Source organism: Lampetra fluviatilis, chromosome 2 (genome assembly GCF_964198595.1).
Source record: "Lampetra fluviatilis chromosome 2, kcLamFluv1.1, whole genome shotgun sequence".
NCBI classification, from domain to species: domain Eukaryota; kingdom Metazoa; phylum Chordata; class Hyperoartia; order Petromyzontiformes; family Petromyzontidae; genus Lampetra; species Lampetra fluviatilis.
In genome coordinates, this window is record NC_136276.1 from 32,859,475 (window position 1) to 32,878,744 (window position 19,270).

General features: G+C 57.8%; 1 protein-coding gene across 1 annotated transcript in view; it reads left to right on the forward strand.

Annotated features, from left to right (window-relative positions):
• LOC144945842 (sodium/potassium-transporting ATPase subunit beta-1-interacting protein 2-like) overlaps positions 1-19,270 on the forward strand; it is a 48,788-nt gene that overhangs the window by 17,079 nt on the left and 12,439 nt on the right. The window contains exons 2-4 of the mRNA XM_078874406.1: positions 9,019-9,156; positions 9,545-9,625; positions 17,362-17,559. Coding sequence (XP_078730532.1) covers positions 9,019-9,156; positions 9,545-9,625; positions 17,362-17,559 — 417 coding nt within the window. The remainder of the gene's footprint in view (positions 1-9,018; positions 9,157-9,544; positions 9,626-17,361; positions 17,560-19,270) is intronic.

The window sequence follows — 19,270 nt, forward strand, 5'->3', positions numbered from 1 at the left end:
CAACACCCAGCACGCACAACACCCTGCACACACAGCACCCTGCACACACAGCACCCTGCACACACAGCACCCTGCACGCACAACACCCTACACGTACAACACCCTGCACGCACAGCACCCTGCACACACAGCACCCTGCACACACGACACCCTGCACACACAACACCCTGCACACACAGCACCCTGCACGGCTGTGATTATCTGATCCCCGTGCTGCTATGCCAAGTTGCTCCTATCCATCTCCCCCCCTCCTTCTCTCCATCGTTGATCCCCCCCCCCACCCCCCGGGGCCCTCACCGCTGTTAAGCGCCCGCGGCTCTGGCGCTAACGCGACGATCAGAGCGGATTCGCTCCTCTAATGGTGGCGGTGGTGGCGGTGGTGGTGGGGGTCAAAAACAAACAGCGGATCGCGCGTTGGCGACATTCTGCGCGGAAATCTCAGCTCCCGTAGTCAACAGATGCACCAGCGGCTCGTTCCGATGGGGGCCACCGCCAAAGAGCCAGGCAGACGTCGTGACGTCGTGTCGTCGTGACGTCTGCCTGTTGGCTACGTGCGGTGCGAAAGAAGTTGTACGTAGATGCGTGCGTACGTGACCCATCTCGCCGTCGCGGGTCGAACAACCGCTGGCTGTGCAGAGCACAACGCGGGGCTCTCCCGGGGAGCGGTGGAGAGAGCAGGCGGTGGTGCTGTCGTGTGGTTGGTGGTGTGTGGTGGCATTGCGTGGTGTCATTGTGTGGTCGTGTGTGGTGGTGGTTGTCTGGTGTCACGTGGTGGTGTGTGGTAGTGGTGTGTGGTGGCGGTGTGTGGAGGTGGTGTGAGGTGGTGGTGGTCTGGTGTCACGTGGTCGTGGTGGTGTGTGGTAGCGGTGTGTGGTGATGGTGTGTGGTGGTGGTGTGTGGTGATGGTCTGGTGTAGTGCGGTGGTGGTGTGTGGTGATGGTCCGGTGTAGTGCGGTGGTGGTGTGTGGTGGTGGTGTGTGGTGATGGTCCGGTGTAGTGCGGTGGCGGTGTGTGGCGGTGTGTGGTGGTGGTCTGGTGTTGTGTGGTCGTGGCGGTGTGTGGAGGTGGTGTGTGGTGGTGGCGGTGTTTTGTGCCATTGTGTGGCGGCGGTGTGTGGCGATGAAGTTGCCAAGGTGACGTTTGTCTTCGCACTCACTCCTCACGCTGCACGGGAGACAGATTTTGTGATTTCCAGACCACAGAGACACTGGTTGTGGCAGTGCCTGAGTGTTGGGTTTCTGCTCCTGCAGGGGAGGGATTGGACCTGAATGGCCCCCTGGGGGTCATGGGAGTGAGGGAGGGATGAGTGGCGTTGGGCGGTGCAGGGCAGGAGAGGGAGAGAGGCGCGGGAGTGAAGGAGATAATAGATAGATGTGTGGAGGCGCACAGCGCGACGTTGGTTGCTGGGGTTGGGCCTGGTCGCCTTGCTTGTCGGAGCGAGAGTTCACCGCGGATGCAATTTTAAATTTATTTCGTACGGCGCGTTGCAGAGATAAGCCACTGGGAGGGTTTTTTTTTTGAACGGCAACAAAAGTTGTAAATCAATGTCCGGGGGGGGGTTCCTTTGGTCGTTCGACGGCGGCGGCTGTGAGCTCGTGGATCACTCTGCTGATGACCGGGCACCTCCACCGTTGGTTCCGCCATGCATGTGGAGCCCTCTTTAAGTCTCCACTTGTGCGGCAGATTGAGCGCATTGGCCCCGTGCGGTGACGTCCACGGATGGCGGTGATTCACCACCGCGGGTCCGAGGGTTCATTTCGTATTCCGACGATGTTCTTGACCGGCCATCTAAACTCGGTCTGTCCTTCCTTACGAACAAAAGAATAAATGTCGCCGCTTCCGTGCGACAAAGAGAAGACCGCGGGTGCACAGATCACGGGGAAGCGAGAATATGCCGCTGATGAGGTCGTAGTGCAGTGTTCTACATTGCAAGGCCCGCGTGCTACTGGCAGCCCCTGGTGGCCTCTAGTGCGGCCCCCGACACAATACACAAAAAGAGAAAACGCCCCCCCCCCCCATCATCATGCTGCCGTCAAACCCCCAATGGTTTCAAAAGTGTGGCGGCCCACCTTGTGTCTCCTCGTGCCAGCGTGTGCCACGCGTTGTGTCCTTGTGGTTCCACCTTCCCCACCCCTGCCCACAGCTCACTGATAACTCCCCCTCCCTCCACCCCTCCACCGGCATTCTGTCCAAGGAGGTGGTGCGTTGTGGTCGGACCTTGTGGATGTGGTGATGTCCCCAGCGTTGTGTGTGAGCGACGAGGCTCTACCGCTCGGCGTGTCGCTTGCGAATTTGATTAATTTATTTCTACTACTTTTATTTGACATTTGACCAGGTAAGGCCCACTGACGCGTGTAGTGACCTGGTAGCTCGACGAAGTGGGAATTTATTGCAGCCAAACAACTGTAAACGCACGTTGATTCTGAATGTGGAGGCAAAAAACGGGAGGACCCGGAGGAAAATCCACGCGAACCACGGGGAGAGAGACGTGGGTTGGGTCGCGACTCTGACACCTGTATACCAGTGCAGGTTGTTAACATCTTGCCACCGTGGCACCCAAATATGCATCGTTCCCAAAGCAAATTGCCGGGCGTGTAATTTCCTCGGGGCGATTTTGTAATCTCATCCACGGGAGAAAAGCGAGGATAAATCACGCCGTTTAGCCGCCCGAGCCTCTAACCTCCTCCAGGAGCGTGGCGAGTCACGCTCAGCCCATGAACGATGGTGGCGGTAGCAGCGACCCCCCCCCCCCCCCCCCCCGGGGTAAGAACGCGGGGAGCGTGACTCAAAGGTGCGGGCGCTGATGGTTTCGGGCGGTAGGGTGCCCGATGCGTGGAGGTTGCCACCCGTTCCCGGTTTTCCCCGGATCGCGTCTCCTTTTTTGCGGAGGACGCTGCTGCGCTGGGAAAAAAAAAATCTGTCTTGCGTTTGTAAGCGGCACGACGCCGCGGCACAACGCCGCGGCTCAAGGCAATGTATCTTGCACGCGTGCGGTCGATCTTGCCTCTTCTGGCATCGTAACGTACCCTTCTTGTTGTCGTGAGATGAGTCTCTTTTCTATTATGGCTCCGAGATGGCGACCCTCGGAATGACTTGAGGACCCATCGGATCTAGGTGCATGGAGAGGAGGGGAGTACGAGGGAAAAGGGGGGGGGGGGTAGTTGACATTGCAATGTGGTTTCAACCAATTATTTCAGTAATTTGCAAGTAGATTTGTTTAATTTATGCAAATTTTGACCGTAACACCAGCACACACACAAACAAACGGCATTACTATTTTACGAACAAAGTCACGTGATCCACCGTGAAGCAGCCGGAGCGTGTTTATACATAATGCCCCCCTTCGGCATTATCCAGGGTGGCCGCTTGGGGGGGGGGGCCGAACCGCGAACCGCCGCGCAGCGAGTGGCAAACGATCCACGCGCCGTCACCGCTCTCGCTCGGGCGCGGTCGGAGCGAGCGATGCGGAGTTGGGAAGGGGGGTTGGTTTTGTTTATCTGCCCAGAAGTTATTTGTGTTCATGGACAAGCGAGCGAGCGAACACGCGGCTCCTCTAAACGGAACGAGAAGAGCTCGCGCCCGAGCTCCTCCCGGCTTCCCATCGACATCAATTAATCAGGGCCGGTAATTGAAACGGTCTCGGGGTGCGCGCGCGCTCAGCTGTTTGTTAAATGGCCATAAACTCTGGTGCACCGCAGCAGGTTTGTGACGGCGATAATGGCTGCTCCCTCCCTCGCTCGCTCACTCGTTCGCTCACTCACACTCCGTGAAATACGGAGCTGCGGAGAAAGGGGCTACATTGAATCTGGGGTGGGGGGCGGCGTGCTGGTGGGGCGGTGGGTTGGTGGGGGGGGGGGCGTGCTGGTGGGGGGGGGGGCGGGGTGGTGGGGGGGGGGGCGGGGTGCTAGTGGGGGGGGGGCGGGTGGTGTGCTGGTGGCGCTGTACTTTAAACAAATCGTAGTAGCTAACCGCAGGCACAAAACGCCAAGCTGCCATCAACAAACACATTGAGTAAGGTTATATACGGATCTGGTGGCGTAGGTGCTGGTGTTGCGTTGGGTTGGTGGTGTTTACTATGTGGGCGGTGGTGGGCTATAGGTCATACGGTGGTGGTGTGTGCATGGTGATGGCGGTATGCGGTGACAGTGCTGGTGGCGTGTGGTTGGTGGCGGTGTAGTGATGGTGTACAGCCGCTCGCCCTCGCGGAGGTCGTGCCGGCTCTCGAATTATCAAAACGCTTTAAATGATCGCGCGCAAACCTACTCAAAGGAGCGCGTGAAACGGCCGGTTACCCAGCTTTATTCGCATCGCTGGCTGTGACCCTGACCTCTGCGTCTGCGAGCTCAGCCCAGGGCCCAGGGCTCCACGGCGGACCTCGCTGGCGTTGGCGACAGCGTGGGCGGTGGGCTAAACAGATGAAGGACACGGCAGAGGAGGGGGGGAGGAGGAGGAGGGGACATTTGTAAAAGGTCAGGGAGCAGCAACCCAGCAGGAAGAGACGCATTCATCTTGCCCGTTATTTTGAAAACAAATATGCCGACAGCGGAATGTTTAATTTAGTTTTTCCTCCCGTGGCCCTAATGGCCGCGTCTGCGTTGCCGCACGAATCCCGGGCCGGGTGGCTGTGGTTGCCGCCGCCGCCGCGGGCTCCGGTTTGTGACCCCACTGCATTGCGCTCATTCATCCAGCAGCCGTGCGGGCAGGTGGGCCTCCCTCGCCCTTGAGAGGGCCTCCTCCGCCACGCGACGGGGGAGAAAGGCGCGTGTGATCTGCCGGTGTGCGTGCGTGTGTCTGTGACTGGCTGGGGTTACGGGTGTGGGGAGAGGCAGTGTAGCGCTTAGCGCGCCGCGCTACGAATTCGGACACCCGGGTTCGATTCCAGCTCGCGGCTGACATCGGTGACCATTATATTATCTGAACTGGCCGTGGGCCTCCCCGAGGTCGACTCAGCTTCGATTGAGTACCTGGTGCGGTGTGTAAACATCGCCACTCGGGAGACAAAGGCTACTGGGCGTGATTCGGCCACATCACACCCTCGGGTGCCGTGCCGGCCTTAATAGGTGCTCCCTAACAGCTCTTGCCCCAATCTTCTGTGTAGGCTCTACGGGGGATCTTTGTCTTTGCGTGCATATGGCCACAATCACCATCTCCAGCCTCAGCACCGTGCCAGCGAGCTTGGCCGCCGTTCAATCGTTTCACGTAAAAAAAGCGTCCCATATGAGCGGGCTTTGGTGACAAAGCATTTATCAAACGCAACATTGTTTTGCCGTGGTTAGGCTCTCTCTTTAGAGCGGTGTCTCATAGCAACACGTGCACAGAATGCGCTCACCACTCACTCTTGTCTCTCGCAGCGTACAGTCACGTGCACAACGATTCTCCCCGTGTAGCCTTCGCAAGACTGTTGGGGGCAAGTGCTGTTAGCGAGCAGCACCTATGGAGGCCGATGGGGTGGGAGGTGGCCAAAACCGTGCCTTTGTCTATCCCGCGCTAATGTTTTACACAGCGCACGAGATACTCGTTGAAGTCCAGGGCTGGTTCAGATAACCCTGCACCGGCGTTGGCCCATGAGCGGGAGTCGAACTCGGGTCGCCGGGTTCGTATTCGCAAATGAGTTGAATTTGCCACGCACGCGACGCCGTGCGCTGACCACTGCGGCACCGCACACTCGCTGTGTCGGAGACGCTGCCGTGCGTGTCCGTACGTTTTGCTGATCTCAGCCAGAAGCAAACTGCGTAGCTTTGGCTTCACAAGGCGATGTGAATTTGGCTTGGGGCCATGTCGAGCCAGGGGGCGGTTTAATAATTTTTTGCTCGTTGAGTGTGATGTCAGTAAGCACAGTTCTGGTTCTGTAGTGTTAAACAATCTCGTGCAGCCTGAGCTGGTGTGTGGACGGTGGTAGTGTTTGTGGGTGTGTTTCGATGTTGTGTGGGTGGTGGTGGTGTATCCGTGGTGGTGGTGATTTTGTGGTGGTGGTGGTGGTGGTGTGTCAGTGGTGGGTGGGTGGTGGTGTGTGGGTGGTGGTGGTGTGTGGGTGGTGTGTGGGTGGTGGTGGTGTGTGGGTGGTGGTGGTGTGTGGGTGGTGCTGGTGTGTGGGTGGTGGTGGTGGGTGGTGGTGTGTGGGTGGTGCTGGTGTGTGGGTGGTGGTGGTGTGTGGGTGGTGGTGGTGTGTGGGTGGTGGTGGTTTGTGGGTGCTGGTGTGTGGGTGGTGGTGTGTGGGGGGTGGTGGTGGTGGTGTGTGGGTGGTGGTAGTGTGTGGGTGGTGGTGGTAGTGGTTGTGTGTGGGTGCTGGTGTGTGGGTGGTGGTGGTGTGTGAGTGGGTGGTGGTGGCTGGTGGTGTGTGGGTGGTGGTGGTGGGTGGTGGTGTGTGGGTGGTGGTGTGTGGGTGGTGGTGGGTGGTGGTGTGTGGGTGGTGGTGGTGGGTGGGCTTCCGAGCTGGTTTTGCGCGCACCCACAGTGTGACACAGGGAGAAGCAGAGGCAGTTATGAGCAGCACGGCACGAGGCAGGTGTGTGCACGTCGCTGGGATTTTGCTTTATTTCCCCAAACACCGACGCTCGACGATGGCGGAGGGTGTGGATTCGGCGCGCTTCGAGGCGAATTGAATCCGTGAAGAAAAACGCACGAGCCGCGCGCGTGTGTGTGTGTGTGTTTATTTTTCATCGTGATATATTTATTTTTATTCCGTCACGGAGAGCGCTCGTCTGTCCCGGCTTGCGGCGGTGGCCGAGGAGCAGAGGTCGCAACCGGGTACCCGATACCCGTACCCTACCCGATACCCGGCTACCCGTACCCGGCCGGGTTTGCGACCCTGGTGCAGCCGGGTACGGGTACGGGTAAGGAATCAAAACCCGTTTGCGACCTCTGCCGAGGAGCCGACCGCGAGCGTTTCCCCCCCCCCCTTCCCACCCGCGACGCGTTGAGGCCCGGCCATCGATACGAGTGACCTTCAGCCGGTCTCCACCACCCCCCCCCCCCCCCGCAGCGCGGTTGAAAAGCGGCCGAGCGGTTTGTCCGCGTCAAAACTCCGCCGCCGCCACCGCCGCCGCCGGCGTTCACCACTCAATTTGCTCGTTCGCTCGTTCAGTTGTCACCGTCCTCATCACCGTTTGTCGTCATCGTCATGGGGATTGGTCGAACAACCCTCACATGACCGACACTTTGTGGAAATTCCCAATCAGTGCATTTTAAAATCTCGATTGAGAATTAATTTCTTTGAAAACTGCCCTTTGTCTTTGGTTTGTTGTCCTTCTCCGGCACCTGCGATTCGCACGGCTGGCTACGTACGGTGCGAAAGAAGTACCAGCGTACATACATTAGATTTAGAAGAAAAAAACAACAACAATGGCTGTAAATTACCACGACTGTTCTATGCAAGATTTGGCACTTATTTTTTTCTTGTTCCATTGTCCGTTTTGAGAGCCAGCCAGAGGCACACGTGGAAGAGAGAATGGGCAGCAGGGTTTCTTCCGCTTGGAAAAGGGGGCTCGGGCAGAAACACGTCACCCGCAAGGGGACGGTCGTCGACGATCGAGCCTAACCATGGGGCGAGTTGGGGAGCCAGGGGAGGCAGGGAGGGAGGCAGGGAGGGAGGCAGGGAGTGAGGCAGGGAGGCAGCCAGGGGAGGTAGGGAGGGAGGCAGGGAGTGAGGCAGGGAGGGAGGCAGGGTGTGAGGCAGGGAGGGAGGCAGGGAGAGAGGCAGGGAGGAAGCCAGGGGAGGTAGGGAGGGAGGCAGGGAGTGAGGCAGGGAGGCAGGGACGTCCACCGTAGCGAGACGCAGCGGCGACAGCAGCTCGCGCGAGCGATCAGTCGATCGTCGAACGTGGCAAGACCGCCTAGAGATGGCGACGGTGGCGACAGACGACCTTCAGCCCCGACTGCGAGACAAATAAAGATCCTGATACGTTGACGGCACTCTCCCTCTCTCTCTCTCTCGTGCCGAACGGTGGAGAGCGATCAGTCTCGCCGGGGGGGGCGCGTGTGTGGTGGGGGGGGGGGGCGCGTGCCGCCATTAGCGCGATGGACGGCGGCCGCGGGGGGCCGCGCTGCCGCGAAGGGATCGAAGCGGGGGTCAATGACGCTTCTCGTTTGGCGCTAACGGCGCTTTCATTACGGAGCGAGAGAGAGAGAGGGAGAGGAAGACCCTCTTTTTGCGGAGACTGCCTCGGAACATTCCTCCAGGGGTGTCATTTAGTTACATTTAATAATCTAATAATAACCTTCTGTCCCGGAGCCTCATTTAAATATAAATTGCGCACGCCGCCTCCCATCGCCGCCACTGACATTGACTCCCAAAACAAACGGTGACGACGCCACGGGGCCGCTGCTGGGCCCCACCTCGCAGCGCCGGCGGCAACAAAGTCCCTCGACTGGCCGGACTGCCTGCCCGGCCATCCCACCACCAGACAAGAAAGATCCCCCCCCCCCCGCCCCTCCACGTTCTGCCCCCCACCCCGCTAGTACCAGCACCACGCTCGTCCAGCTTTGTCTCTTCCCCCCCCCTCCCTCGTGTCATCATTGTGAAAGGCGAATGTTGTTCGCGGGGCACCTATCGAGGGAGTGGTGTGGCTGCAACCCAGCCCGGCCGCTTTTCTCCCCCCTCCCTCCGTGCCGATGTCGTTTTACTCACTGCACCGGGTACTCGTTTAAATGCCGAGTGGACCTTGGGAAGGCTTGGGACCGGTTGAGATATTTGCTTGTTCAGGTTAGCCGTGAGCAGCACACACGTACGACACACACACTCCCATCTGCGTGCGAGCCGGCAGGGATGAGACGGCAAGCAAGACGGAACGTCTACGAGGCAGTGCAGCGCACAACGTAGGACGCGACAAACGAGACGCGCGGTTGAAATGAGAAAAACCAAAAAACATCGGCTATCGAATGGAATGGCGATGCCGAACCGTGCGCTAGTGCGCGCGAGCGTCTTCCGCCGCGCGTCTCCTCGCTGGAGGCCGTGCTAGTGCCCGGCGTGCCTCGTCGCGTCTCTCTAGCTCGGCGCCCGACTCCGTTTCCCCGCCGCAGGTGGTGACGCTGGAGCGCCAGGTGTTCGACTTCCTCGGGTACCAGTGGGCGCCCATCCTCGCCAACTTCCTGCACATCCTGGCCGTCATCCTCGGCCTCTTTGGGGTCCTGCAGTTCCGCCCTCGCTACCTGGGCCTGGTGAGCCTCCCTGTGCCGCCCCACTCCTCTGCGTGTGTCTCCGTGCCTCCCCGTGCCACCTCGTGTGCCTCCCCTTGACACCCCGTGTGTCTCCGTGTCTCCCCCGTGCCACCTCATGCCACCGCACGTATATCCTCGTGTCTCCCCTTGCCTACCTGTGCCGCTGCATGCTTCCTCCCGGCGCATCCCCCGGGCTCCGTCTATATCCTCACGTCTCCCCCCGCACCCCCACCCCCTCCCCATGTCTTCTCCTCGCATCTCTCTGCTGCCCTTTGTCTCCTCGTGCCTGCCACGCGTTGTGTCCCTGCAAGTGCCGTCCACCGCAACACCTGCCCACTGACAAACTCCCCGTCCCCTCCCGTCCCCTCCCCCGGCCACCCCCGTGCAGTACGCCGTGTGGACAGTCCTGTGGCTCACGTGGAACATCTTCCTCATCTGCTTCTACCTGGAGGTCGGCGGGCTGTCCAAGGTGGGACGCGCCAATCCCCTCGCCCCCCCCCGGTGGCGCTGCTGTCGCCGTGATACATTTGACGCGTCTGTTCGTCACGTGACAAATGTATTCATTGGTTGTGTCGGGCGGAGGAGGGTTTTTACGACGCACATTTTTTACACGACGACCTGACCCAAAAGATAAACAATTATGAAAGGCTACGTATCAAATGTAATATTTTGTTTTCGTCATATTAACAATATTGTTTTTTATTTCACGAATCCCTCTCATTTCGAAATATCTCAAAGCGCTGCGCGTAAACAAAATAAATAAATAAACTGCACTCGTACAGATACAATCCAATCGAAATGCAGCACAAACCAATCGTAGCAATGACGACTACACTCGCACGATAGATTAATTATTTGCCTCTGGTAATTCGAGCACGAAGAAAGTTCACTGTGAAGTTGTTCAGCGCAAACCCTCGCCACGAGCATGTTAACGCACCGTAGCGGCAATACAGTGCGTGATGCTTGCGAAAACACACGCCATTCGCCGCACAAAATCAATAAACGATCCAACGGACTGCAGAATTTATGACGCCATATAACGGCCATGCTTGCCAATTTACTCCGAATAGCATTTCGTGGCGAGCGCATGGGGGTACTGCAATGGTTGATAGCTACTTAATTACAACTTTAATTACCGAGTTTGTTATTTTGCGAAAAAAATTAATATTTTTCGGCCGGAAATGAGATATGTAGGTAAAGTGAGACATGCGATGACAATGACGACGATGAAGACGACGGTTCAGCAAAACGCGACGATGCGACCGCCGCGGACGTCACACGCCGCCACGACGTGCCGCTTAGAACCGCGGTACCGGGGACCGCACGACGCCGCCGGTCCGCCGGAGGGGAGCGGAAATCCACGCTTCGTTATAAATCAGCGCTGGCCTTTCCAGCCCTAATTGGAGAGCAATCTCACTTTTACAGGCTCTGTATTAAATATGCAAATTGTAGCCTTTAGGGTGCGCGAGGCCCCCGGGTTAAACCTGTGTATATCCGCAGTGCGAGTAATTGCCTCCGAGCCGCATGCGTGCTTTTAGCACCGCCGCCACTGCCACCACCCCCCCCCCCGCCCGGCTCCCTCCCCCCTCACTCCCCCTTCACTTTTCCCTCTGATCGCGCAAAGTCGAACGAGTCGCCAGAAAATGTCGTGACACATCTGAAATTGCCATCGTCTGGCACGCGGCGTTGGCGGCTGGCGCCTCCCGTTATTGCATCCGCTCTCGTTTCAAAGGGGGCTCGCGAATTAATTGCCCTTAGCTTCGCGATGAGAGGGGCCCGGCTCGCCGCGGCCGACGGGGTCGCGAGGCACGAAATACTTTCTCTGGCAACGTCGGAGGTGTGCTGCGTTGCGGACGGCTCGTCGGGCATCGGGTGCCACCTGAGCGATTTTTGTCGCGAGGATTATTCTCCGACTACCCAGTGAACATGCCAACGTTAGGCTGACGTTGGGCATGTGCCAGCTCGCAACCATTGCACCTAAACCCCGAGGGAGCCGGGCCGTTGGCTGGGGCCCTTGATCTAACCCGCCCAGGGAGCCTACCCCCCCCCCCACTGCACCCCCCCCCCTCACCCACTCCCCATTGTTGCCATCCATCCGTGCGTTGTTCCCGCTCGTTTGTGCAGCGTGGGAGGGCGTTGTTGACGGACGTCGACCGGAGGCCGTGGGCTGCGCATGCCCCGCCGCGTTGTTCACGTCGGGTCGCGCGCCCGCGCGGCTTCTGCCGGTCGCTTCGCTTGGCCAGGAGAACCCCTCGCCTCGATTCTCACCGAGCAGCGGCACATTCGTAGCGACGCGCGAGCATTCGACAGCGACGGCAACCACGCCGGTGGATGTAACGTCTGAATGCGATCTCTTCCAGGGTGGAGTGGCCACAGTGGAAGACCAAGCACCCTCTAGAGGGGCTGTGTACAGCTCCCTCTCGTGGAGTCCCCTTCCACCAGCAGTGGTGTAGGGAGGAAATTGCCGGGTTGCACTTTTACCAGCTCTTATCATCACCAACACGGTCATGGGGCAAGATCAATCGACTGCTGGATGTAGTCGGCCCCAAGCTGCCACCGTGACTCATGCGTCGTGCGATGCATCAATCCACGTTTTCCTGAAGGCAATCACATCTCAAGATACCTTACAAAAATGAAGGCAAAGAATTCCCTATGGGTGGTAGGGGAGGGGGAGGTGGTGGAGGGGCGGTGGTGGGGTGATCGTTGGTCTGGACAGGGAAACGCGGAGAGAGAGCGACCCAGAAGGAACAGCGACGACGATGATGACGACGACGATGATGACTACGATGATGAGGACGATGATGACGGCGACGATGATGACGACGATGACGACGATGTCGACGACGACGACTACGATGATGACGACGACGATGATGACGACTACGATGATGAGGATGACGACTACGACGAAGATGACGACGACGAAGATGACGACGACAATGATGATGACGACGACGACGATGACGACGATGATGATGATGATAACGACGACGATGATGACGACGACGATGATGACGACTACGACGATGAGGACGATGACGACGACGATGATGATGACGACAACGATGATGACGAGCCCCAGGGATAGCTGTGGCAGCCAGGGCAGCACCAACGAATCCCAGGGCAACGTTGGGTGGGGGGTGTTGGGGGGGGGGGGGAGGGTAGGCGGGGACCCCAAGTGTGCGACTCCGGCAAGCACACGAATGTCCGTCTTGACATTGCTGGCAGGTGAAAAGTCGAGCGCGGGCTTGTTTTCACTTCTCGTTGCGATCGCGGCCGCGGCCCTGACATTCGCGATTAATAATTGCCATGTTTTGGCATTTACCGCCAGTGCGTGGCGTGGTGGGCGGATGAAACAAAAGGTAGGATCGGGAGGTATAAAAAAAAACCCAAACGAAGGGGGAAAAAAACCTCTCCCACAAAGACGACGACCTTTGTTCCGGGAGCTGCCTCTGCCTCGGATGTCGGGACGCACAACAAAGGTGGGCGGGGGACAAAAAAATCCTCGCCGCCCCTGCTTCGGCCAAAGTCCCAAACCCCCGACGGAAATTTTCCCTTCGTTTTATTTATTTCTGGCTGCGATTTTGTTTTGGTATAACCCCCGCGTGCTCGGTGCCTTTGTGTCACCGAAGCCGGCTTCACTTAATCTGGACACAAAGGTTGTTTGTTAAATTTCCTAAGATGTTGGCACACCCCTGGTGCTGCTTCTGGTGGCTTAGGTGGGGGGGGTGGGGGGTTTAGTAGATTTCTCACAAACCACGAGATGGGTTGGGGGTGGCTCCGTGCGTCCGTGCGTTATTTGCGGAATGTGAGAGCCATGAAGAGGCGACGTAGAGCCAGGAGTTGTGATCGGTCGATACCCATGAGGTATCGGACACTGCTGCCTGTTTTTTCCACTGGCACATCTGAGCTGAGCCAGCGTGGGGGGGCCTCACCGTACGGTTTTCTGTGCTGTTTGCCAATCCGAGCCAGAATCTAAAACTAAACTTTTTATTTTACCAAGTAAGGCCCACTGAGTTATATAGCGACCTGGCCACAAATAATCGCTCAACCAAATGGACATTTATAGCAGCTAAATACTCTAAGCGTGTGACGTTGATTCTAAATGTGGAGGGGAAAACCGGAGGACCTGGAGAAAAATTCACACCCCCACGGGGAGAGAGACACACAAACTACGAATATACAACAGGCGTCAGGATCAGGATCGAACCCAAGACCTCCTGAATACCAGGTGAGGTAATTAACATCTCGGCACCGTGGCGAACCGATACCCCTTTTCCACTGTCACATCCGAGACGTGCCAGTGCGGAGATCCCACCCGGAACGAACAGGTCGCTTCCCGCTGCCAACGTGTTATGTCAAGCCGAAAGCCAAGCCGTGAGATAAGCTGGCCTCGCAAGGTGACCTGAATCTGGTTCGGGGGCGTCGGTGGCTCCACCGCCACGATTGCCGCGTCGCTCGCAGGCATCTCGGCAACGTTGGTAGTAGCGCGTGACATCGGCGGCGCGGCTCTGGTGGCTCCTGCAGGGGAGATCGATCCTGGGGGCTTCCCAAGTCACGTGCCCCGGCTGGCTCGGCACACCACGCCGCCGTGGCTCAGTTCTGCAGCTGGAAAAGACGGACCGGAGGGTCAAACGGATCCGAAGACTCAATGTCAATGGCGAAGTTACTCATCGTTTACAAAAAAAAGATGTTTTTATGAATTCTGTTTAACCATGTGACAGATGTGGAGAGGCCAGGACAGTTTAGTTTGCAAGTGTTACCTGGGGCATTCGTGAGCCAACAGGAGGGGCTGCGTGTGGCGGTGCCCGTGGCAAGCTGCGGCTCCTGCTGGACTCGCCGTTAAGACGGCAGCGGGCAATGGGGAAACGGTTCTGCTCGGAGCGACGGGCGGTATTGATTCGCGGCCACGTGCTCGCTCGCTCGTTCTCCCGTGGGAAGGAGGGGAGGTTGGGAAGCGTTTTTTTGTTGTCTCTCCTCGCCGGATGACGGGAGCCTTCACCCCTTCCCATTGTTGACGGCGGAATTACGGCCGTCGCGAAACCGTCGTCTTCATCATCGCCGTCGTCTCATTGCGTTGTCCATCATCTTGGCGCGGTGTGGACTCCGCTGCGCTGCTGTGAAGGAAGTCTCTCCGAGACGAGCCTTTGTCTGCCAGTTTTCGCGTCTGATAATTATGATTATTACTATGAATGATTATGACAGGTGGTATTATCATAACACGACGTGTGTAGTCGTGATTTTTTTTTTATTCTGCTCTGTGGCTCTCTCCTCTCACATGTAGAGAGGTATGCAGTGGGAATGTGTTCCCGATGATTCAGTTCAGTTGGGGAAAAAATCGGCGGAAAATCGAGTGTTGATAATGAAATATTCGTATTTGTTCAAAAGTATAACATCGCAGCAAATGACATCACATTGAAGAGAAATATATATACAGTAGAACCCTTCTTAACGAGGGTAATTGGTTCCACAAAAGCGGTCGTTAAGTGATTTTGTCATTAAGCGAGTATAGGAAATACACATTAAAGGCCTAATTCGTTCCGATAGCATCAAAAGTAAACCTTTTTCAAACAAAAAACTAATTTTATCATCTTTAAACAATGCATATTAATACATGAAGATACTGACAACATTATAAACACATATTATGAAAAAAACCCATGGTTAATCAATGCATTAATTAATATTTTCTGTACTGACAACAGCCCGTCATTAATAGGGGAATGGTGGGTATGGAGACCCGTCGTTCAGCGATTGCTCATTAACAGGGCTTCGAGTGTCATATGCGATGTTTCACGCAAAGGACCTTCTTCCTCGCACATAAAGAACGACCATTGCCCGACACGTCGCCTCGTACATTTTTTTAAGGCCGCACACCGTTATTGACGGGAATGGTGTACATTTTTTTTTAGTCGATAACAACAACAACAACAACACAATAATTGTTTTATTGCCGCACGATCGGTGGCGGCGGCCGTGGTTGCCACCGCTCGCCCGCCCGCTCTCTCCGCTCCGCTCCGGCGCGTTTCCCCCGATAGCGCTAAAAGATGTTTAATGCGTATTGCGGACGCCTTCCGAACGCCGGCGCTTCTTCTCGGCCGCGGCGGCTCGAGCGGCGTGCGGTGTTTTTATTAAGCGAGATCGCGAGATCGTGCCGGCTACGGCCGCGTCGACAGCGGCGGGCCACGGCGAGATAAACCCGCGGCGTAAAAGGTCACGGCCGCGCAATTTCCTGTCGCCGGCGGGCACGAGCCGGCCCCTGGCCCCTCATGGAAGGGAGTAAGAATGAACGGGGAGGGGGGGGAAGGTCGCAGAGGGTCAGCCGGTCGGGGGATTCGGTGCGGGTCAAACGAAGACGGTGGTTAGGGTCCAATTGGGTGGCGGGGGGTCGGTGGGGGGGGGGGGTTGAAGGGGTGGGGATGCTGGCAGTTCTTGAGCTGTGCTGGGATGGCTCGACACATCCTCAGCGTGGCCCGGTTGTGCGGTCAATGTTCGGACGTGGGGTTTATCATCATTAACGTTTGATTTTGTGTGGCCAGGTGAGAACCCTGCAAGCAGGGGAGGTGCCGATCTGACCGCTGCTGCGTGTGTACGCCCAGCTGAGTCACGCGCGGTGCAATGTTGAATTTGGAAACGTTGGACCCTGACGCCGGCACACGATGGCCTAATCTTGGGAATCACTTCAGGGGACCTTTAACGTCCACGGTGAAGCGGACAGTGTGTCGTAATAATTGTGGTAATTACACCAAAAGTAATCATCGGGGCGGCCGCTGGATTGGAACCGTGGACCTCTGCAAGGAAGGGTGAACGGTGCTGCCGCTGGGCCACCGCCACCGCCCTATTCAGGGGTCTCTGGGTAGTCACCTGTCCAAGGGCTTCAGTGGAGTGGGGGTCAGTGGGGGGCGAGGGGTGGGGGGTTACCTATACAGGAGGCTTCAGAAGAGGTCTCCCACAGGGAGGGGGTTCAATGAACAGGTGGCTTGAGTGAGGGGGGGGGGGTCACAAGTAGAGAGAGTTTCAGAAGCACGGTTGGCTACGTACGGTGCGAAAGAAGTTCAACATACATACAGATTGGGCTTACATAGCTGCGTGAGGCGGTTTTGTCGGAACAAAGGTCTCTATTGAACCGTGTCAGAACATTGTACGGTGGAGGCAGCTACCTTCCTGTGGCGGTGGACAATTGAGATTAGCCCACAGCGTGGCCGTGGTCACCCACCTCAAACCACGGCCCCACGGAGAAACGCCACCACCCGCCCGGATCGTTCGCCGTGTGGCGACCCTTGAAGGTGCCCGCCGGCTCGCTCGCCAAACCTCGGCGTGAGCGCAGCCACGTTGCCGATCAACTCCCCGCCGCCGTAGAGTAGACGAAGGAACGGAGAAGTGATTTCAGAGGAGATTGTGTGGAGGGGAGGGAAGGTCCGGGCGGGGGGGGCTGGAGGGGAGGGCAGGCAGGGGTTCGTCAGTGGGCATCACCTGTAGAGAAGGAGAGGGGGGGTGGGTTCAGTGGAGGAGAGAGGGGGGGAGTCAGATGGCATGGGTGCCACCGTGCGCCTGCTGGTGACGGCTGCCGCTTGCCGATCGGCGCTGGCGACCTGCGCCGCTCTGTCAGCGCCGGTCCGTGCGGGCGTATGGCGATTGAACCCCGAGGGGTGTCGTGCGACGCGGGCCTCGCCAGCCGACGGAGCGGGAGGGGAACTCCCCGGGAATCCGCGGGACCTTGGGACGGCGACAGCGGCAGTGGCGGCCTTTGTCTGCTCCCCACGCCGTCTCCTGTGCCAAGGGCGTGCCCCGTTTTGTCTTCCCGGCCTCCAGTATTTAACCATCAGTGCTATGAGCTTCCGGTATTTAACCATTGGTGCTGTGAGCTTCCAGTATTTAACCATCGGTGCTCTAATGTTTTTGTATTTAACAATCGGTGTTGTGGGCTGTCAGGCGTGTGTGGATGTCGGGGTGTGTGTGTCATTGTCTCTACGTATGTGGATGTCGGGGTGTGTGTGTTTGTTTGTAGTGGGGAGCAGCAGAACAGCGGTTTAGCTCGCTGCGCGACAAACCCAGCGACCCGAGTTTGATTCCCGCTCACGGCCAACACAGTCCTGGGCTTCGCCTAGGTCGACTCAGTATCAACTCAGTTCCTCGTGTGGTGTATAAACATCATCATTCGGGAGACTCACCCTTGTGTGCGGCGGCGGTGCGTGCGGTGCGCAGGACAGCGACGTGCTGACGCTCCACGCGTCGATCCACCGCTCGTGGTGGCGCGAGAACGGCCCCGGGTGCCGCGTGACGCCCGTGGAGCCGCCCCCCGGCCGGGAGAGCCGCGGCCTCGCCTACATCTCGGTGCCGGGCTGCCTGCTCGAGTACCAGTACCTGGAGGTGGTGCACGCTGGCCTGCACATCGTCCTCGCCGTGAGGGACCCAGCGCACGCACGCCACGCGTACCAAGCGCAGCAAGCGCACGTGCGACAGAGACGACACGACGGACGCGGACGCACGCGCTAAGCGCACGCATACCAAGCGCACACGTGACGGATGCACGTGACGGACGCACACATACCAAGCGCACACGTGACGGATGCACGTGACGGACGCACACATACCAAGCGCACGCACATACCAAGCACACGCGTGATGGAGACGCGCGTTCTCGTCATTGTGGTTGTTGATGTGGTCGTGTCGGACCGAAGCGTGAGCGGCCATCTCTCTCTCTCTCGCCCTCCCGCCTTCGCACATTCGCTGCACCTGCGGCTTGATGTCTGAAGGACGGCCGTTTCTCCTCACGGAGAGTTTCGTCGTCACGAATAGCTGCGCCCAGCGTAGCGCACGACGCTCCGCTCTGGGGTGGGTGGGGGGTAGTTTGGGCGGGATTGGCAGAGTAGACACGGCAACATAGGAGTGCAGTACAACGAGGAATTTCGCCGCTCTTAAATGTTTTAACGCGCGAATTCTTACGGCGCCGACGTTATCGACCGCAATCCACCCCGCCGCGTTCCGAGACAATACGCAACACTGCTCCATCAGAAACGTGCGTGGCCACGTTCAGACTCCAAATCCGATTTTCATAATCTCCCTCTTTTTCTCCTCTCTCTCGCTCGCTCTCTCGCCCTCGCCCGTGCTCGCATGGTTCTCACATTCCTCTCGGAAGCCTCCATCACTCCCAGCTGTCTCCCGCCTCGCAATAAACACTCCCGGGGAGACCTTAATTTCGCCGAAGGTCGCAGCCGAAATGGTCAGCCCGGCTCTCGACGCTATATTGACGCGAGGGGGGGGGGGGGTTCGGATTATTTATATAAATAAATATTCCACCTGTGTCCCCCCCATCCCTTAAAGCCTGCCCCCCCCTCTCCCCCCCCTCTCCCGCCCCCCCCACCCCCCCGGAGTGCTTGACACCGCGTGTGGGAAATGGAATCTGCTTGAGCTGTTGCTGCTGAATTAGCGGCATGGGGAGACCAGTCCAGGGGAGAGTGGCTGAAGGGGAAATTGGTGGGATGTGCCGTCAAAATACGGCCGTTGCAGCTAGCCCCCCAGGGGACAGCCGTAGGCTCGCAGAGAAAATCCATAGACTTGTGCGGAAACCCATAGACTCGCACGGAAACCCGTAGACTCACGGAAACCTATAGATCCAAAAAAAAACATAGACTCGCACGGAAACCCATAGACTTGCATGGAAACTCATAGACCCCTCACGGAAACCCATTGACCTCGCACGGAAAACCCATAGACCCACACGGAAACTCATAGACCCGCACAGAAACCTATAGACTCGCACGGAAAGGTATAGACTCAAACGGAAACCCATTGACCTCGTACGGAAACCCATTGACCTTGCACGGAAAGGAGAGACACGAGGACCCTTGGAAAGGAAAGGGATCCACAGCTCTGTTTTCTACCCCTATCCCACTCGCACATTCGAGGCGAGCCAGCGTGTGGGATGTCACGACACGGGGTCGTTTCTCCCACTCTCTGCCGAGCCGAGCCACAACCAATCCATAGAACTCTGGCCTGAGAAGACAACATCCCGCACCTCCGGTTAGCACGGTCGACTACGTGTGGTGCAAAATAAGTTCAACACGCATCCGTACATCCATCCAAATCTGCCTCCGAGCCTAGCAAGGACCAG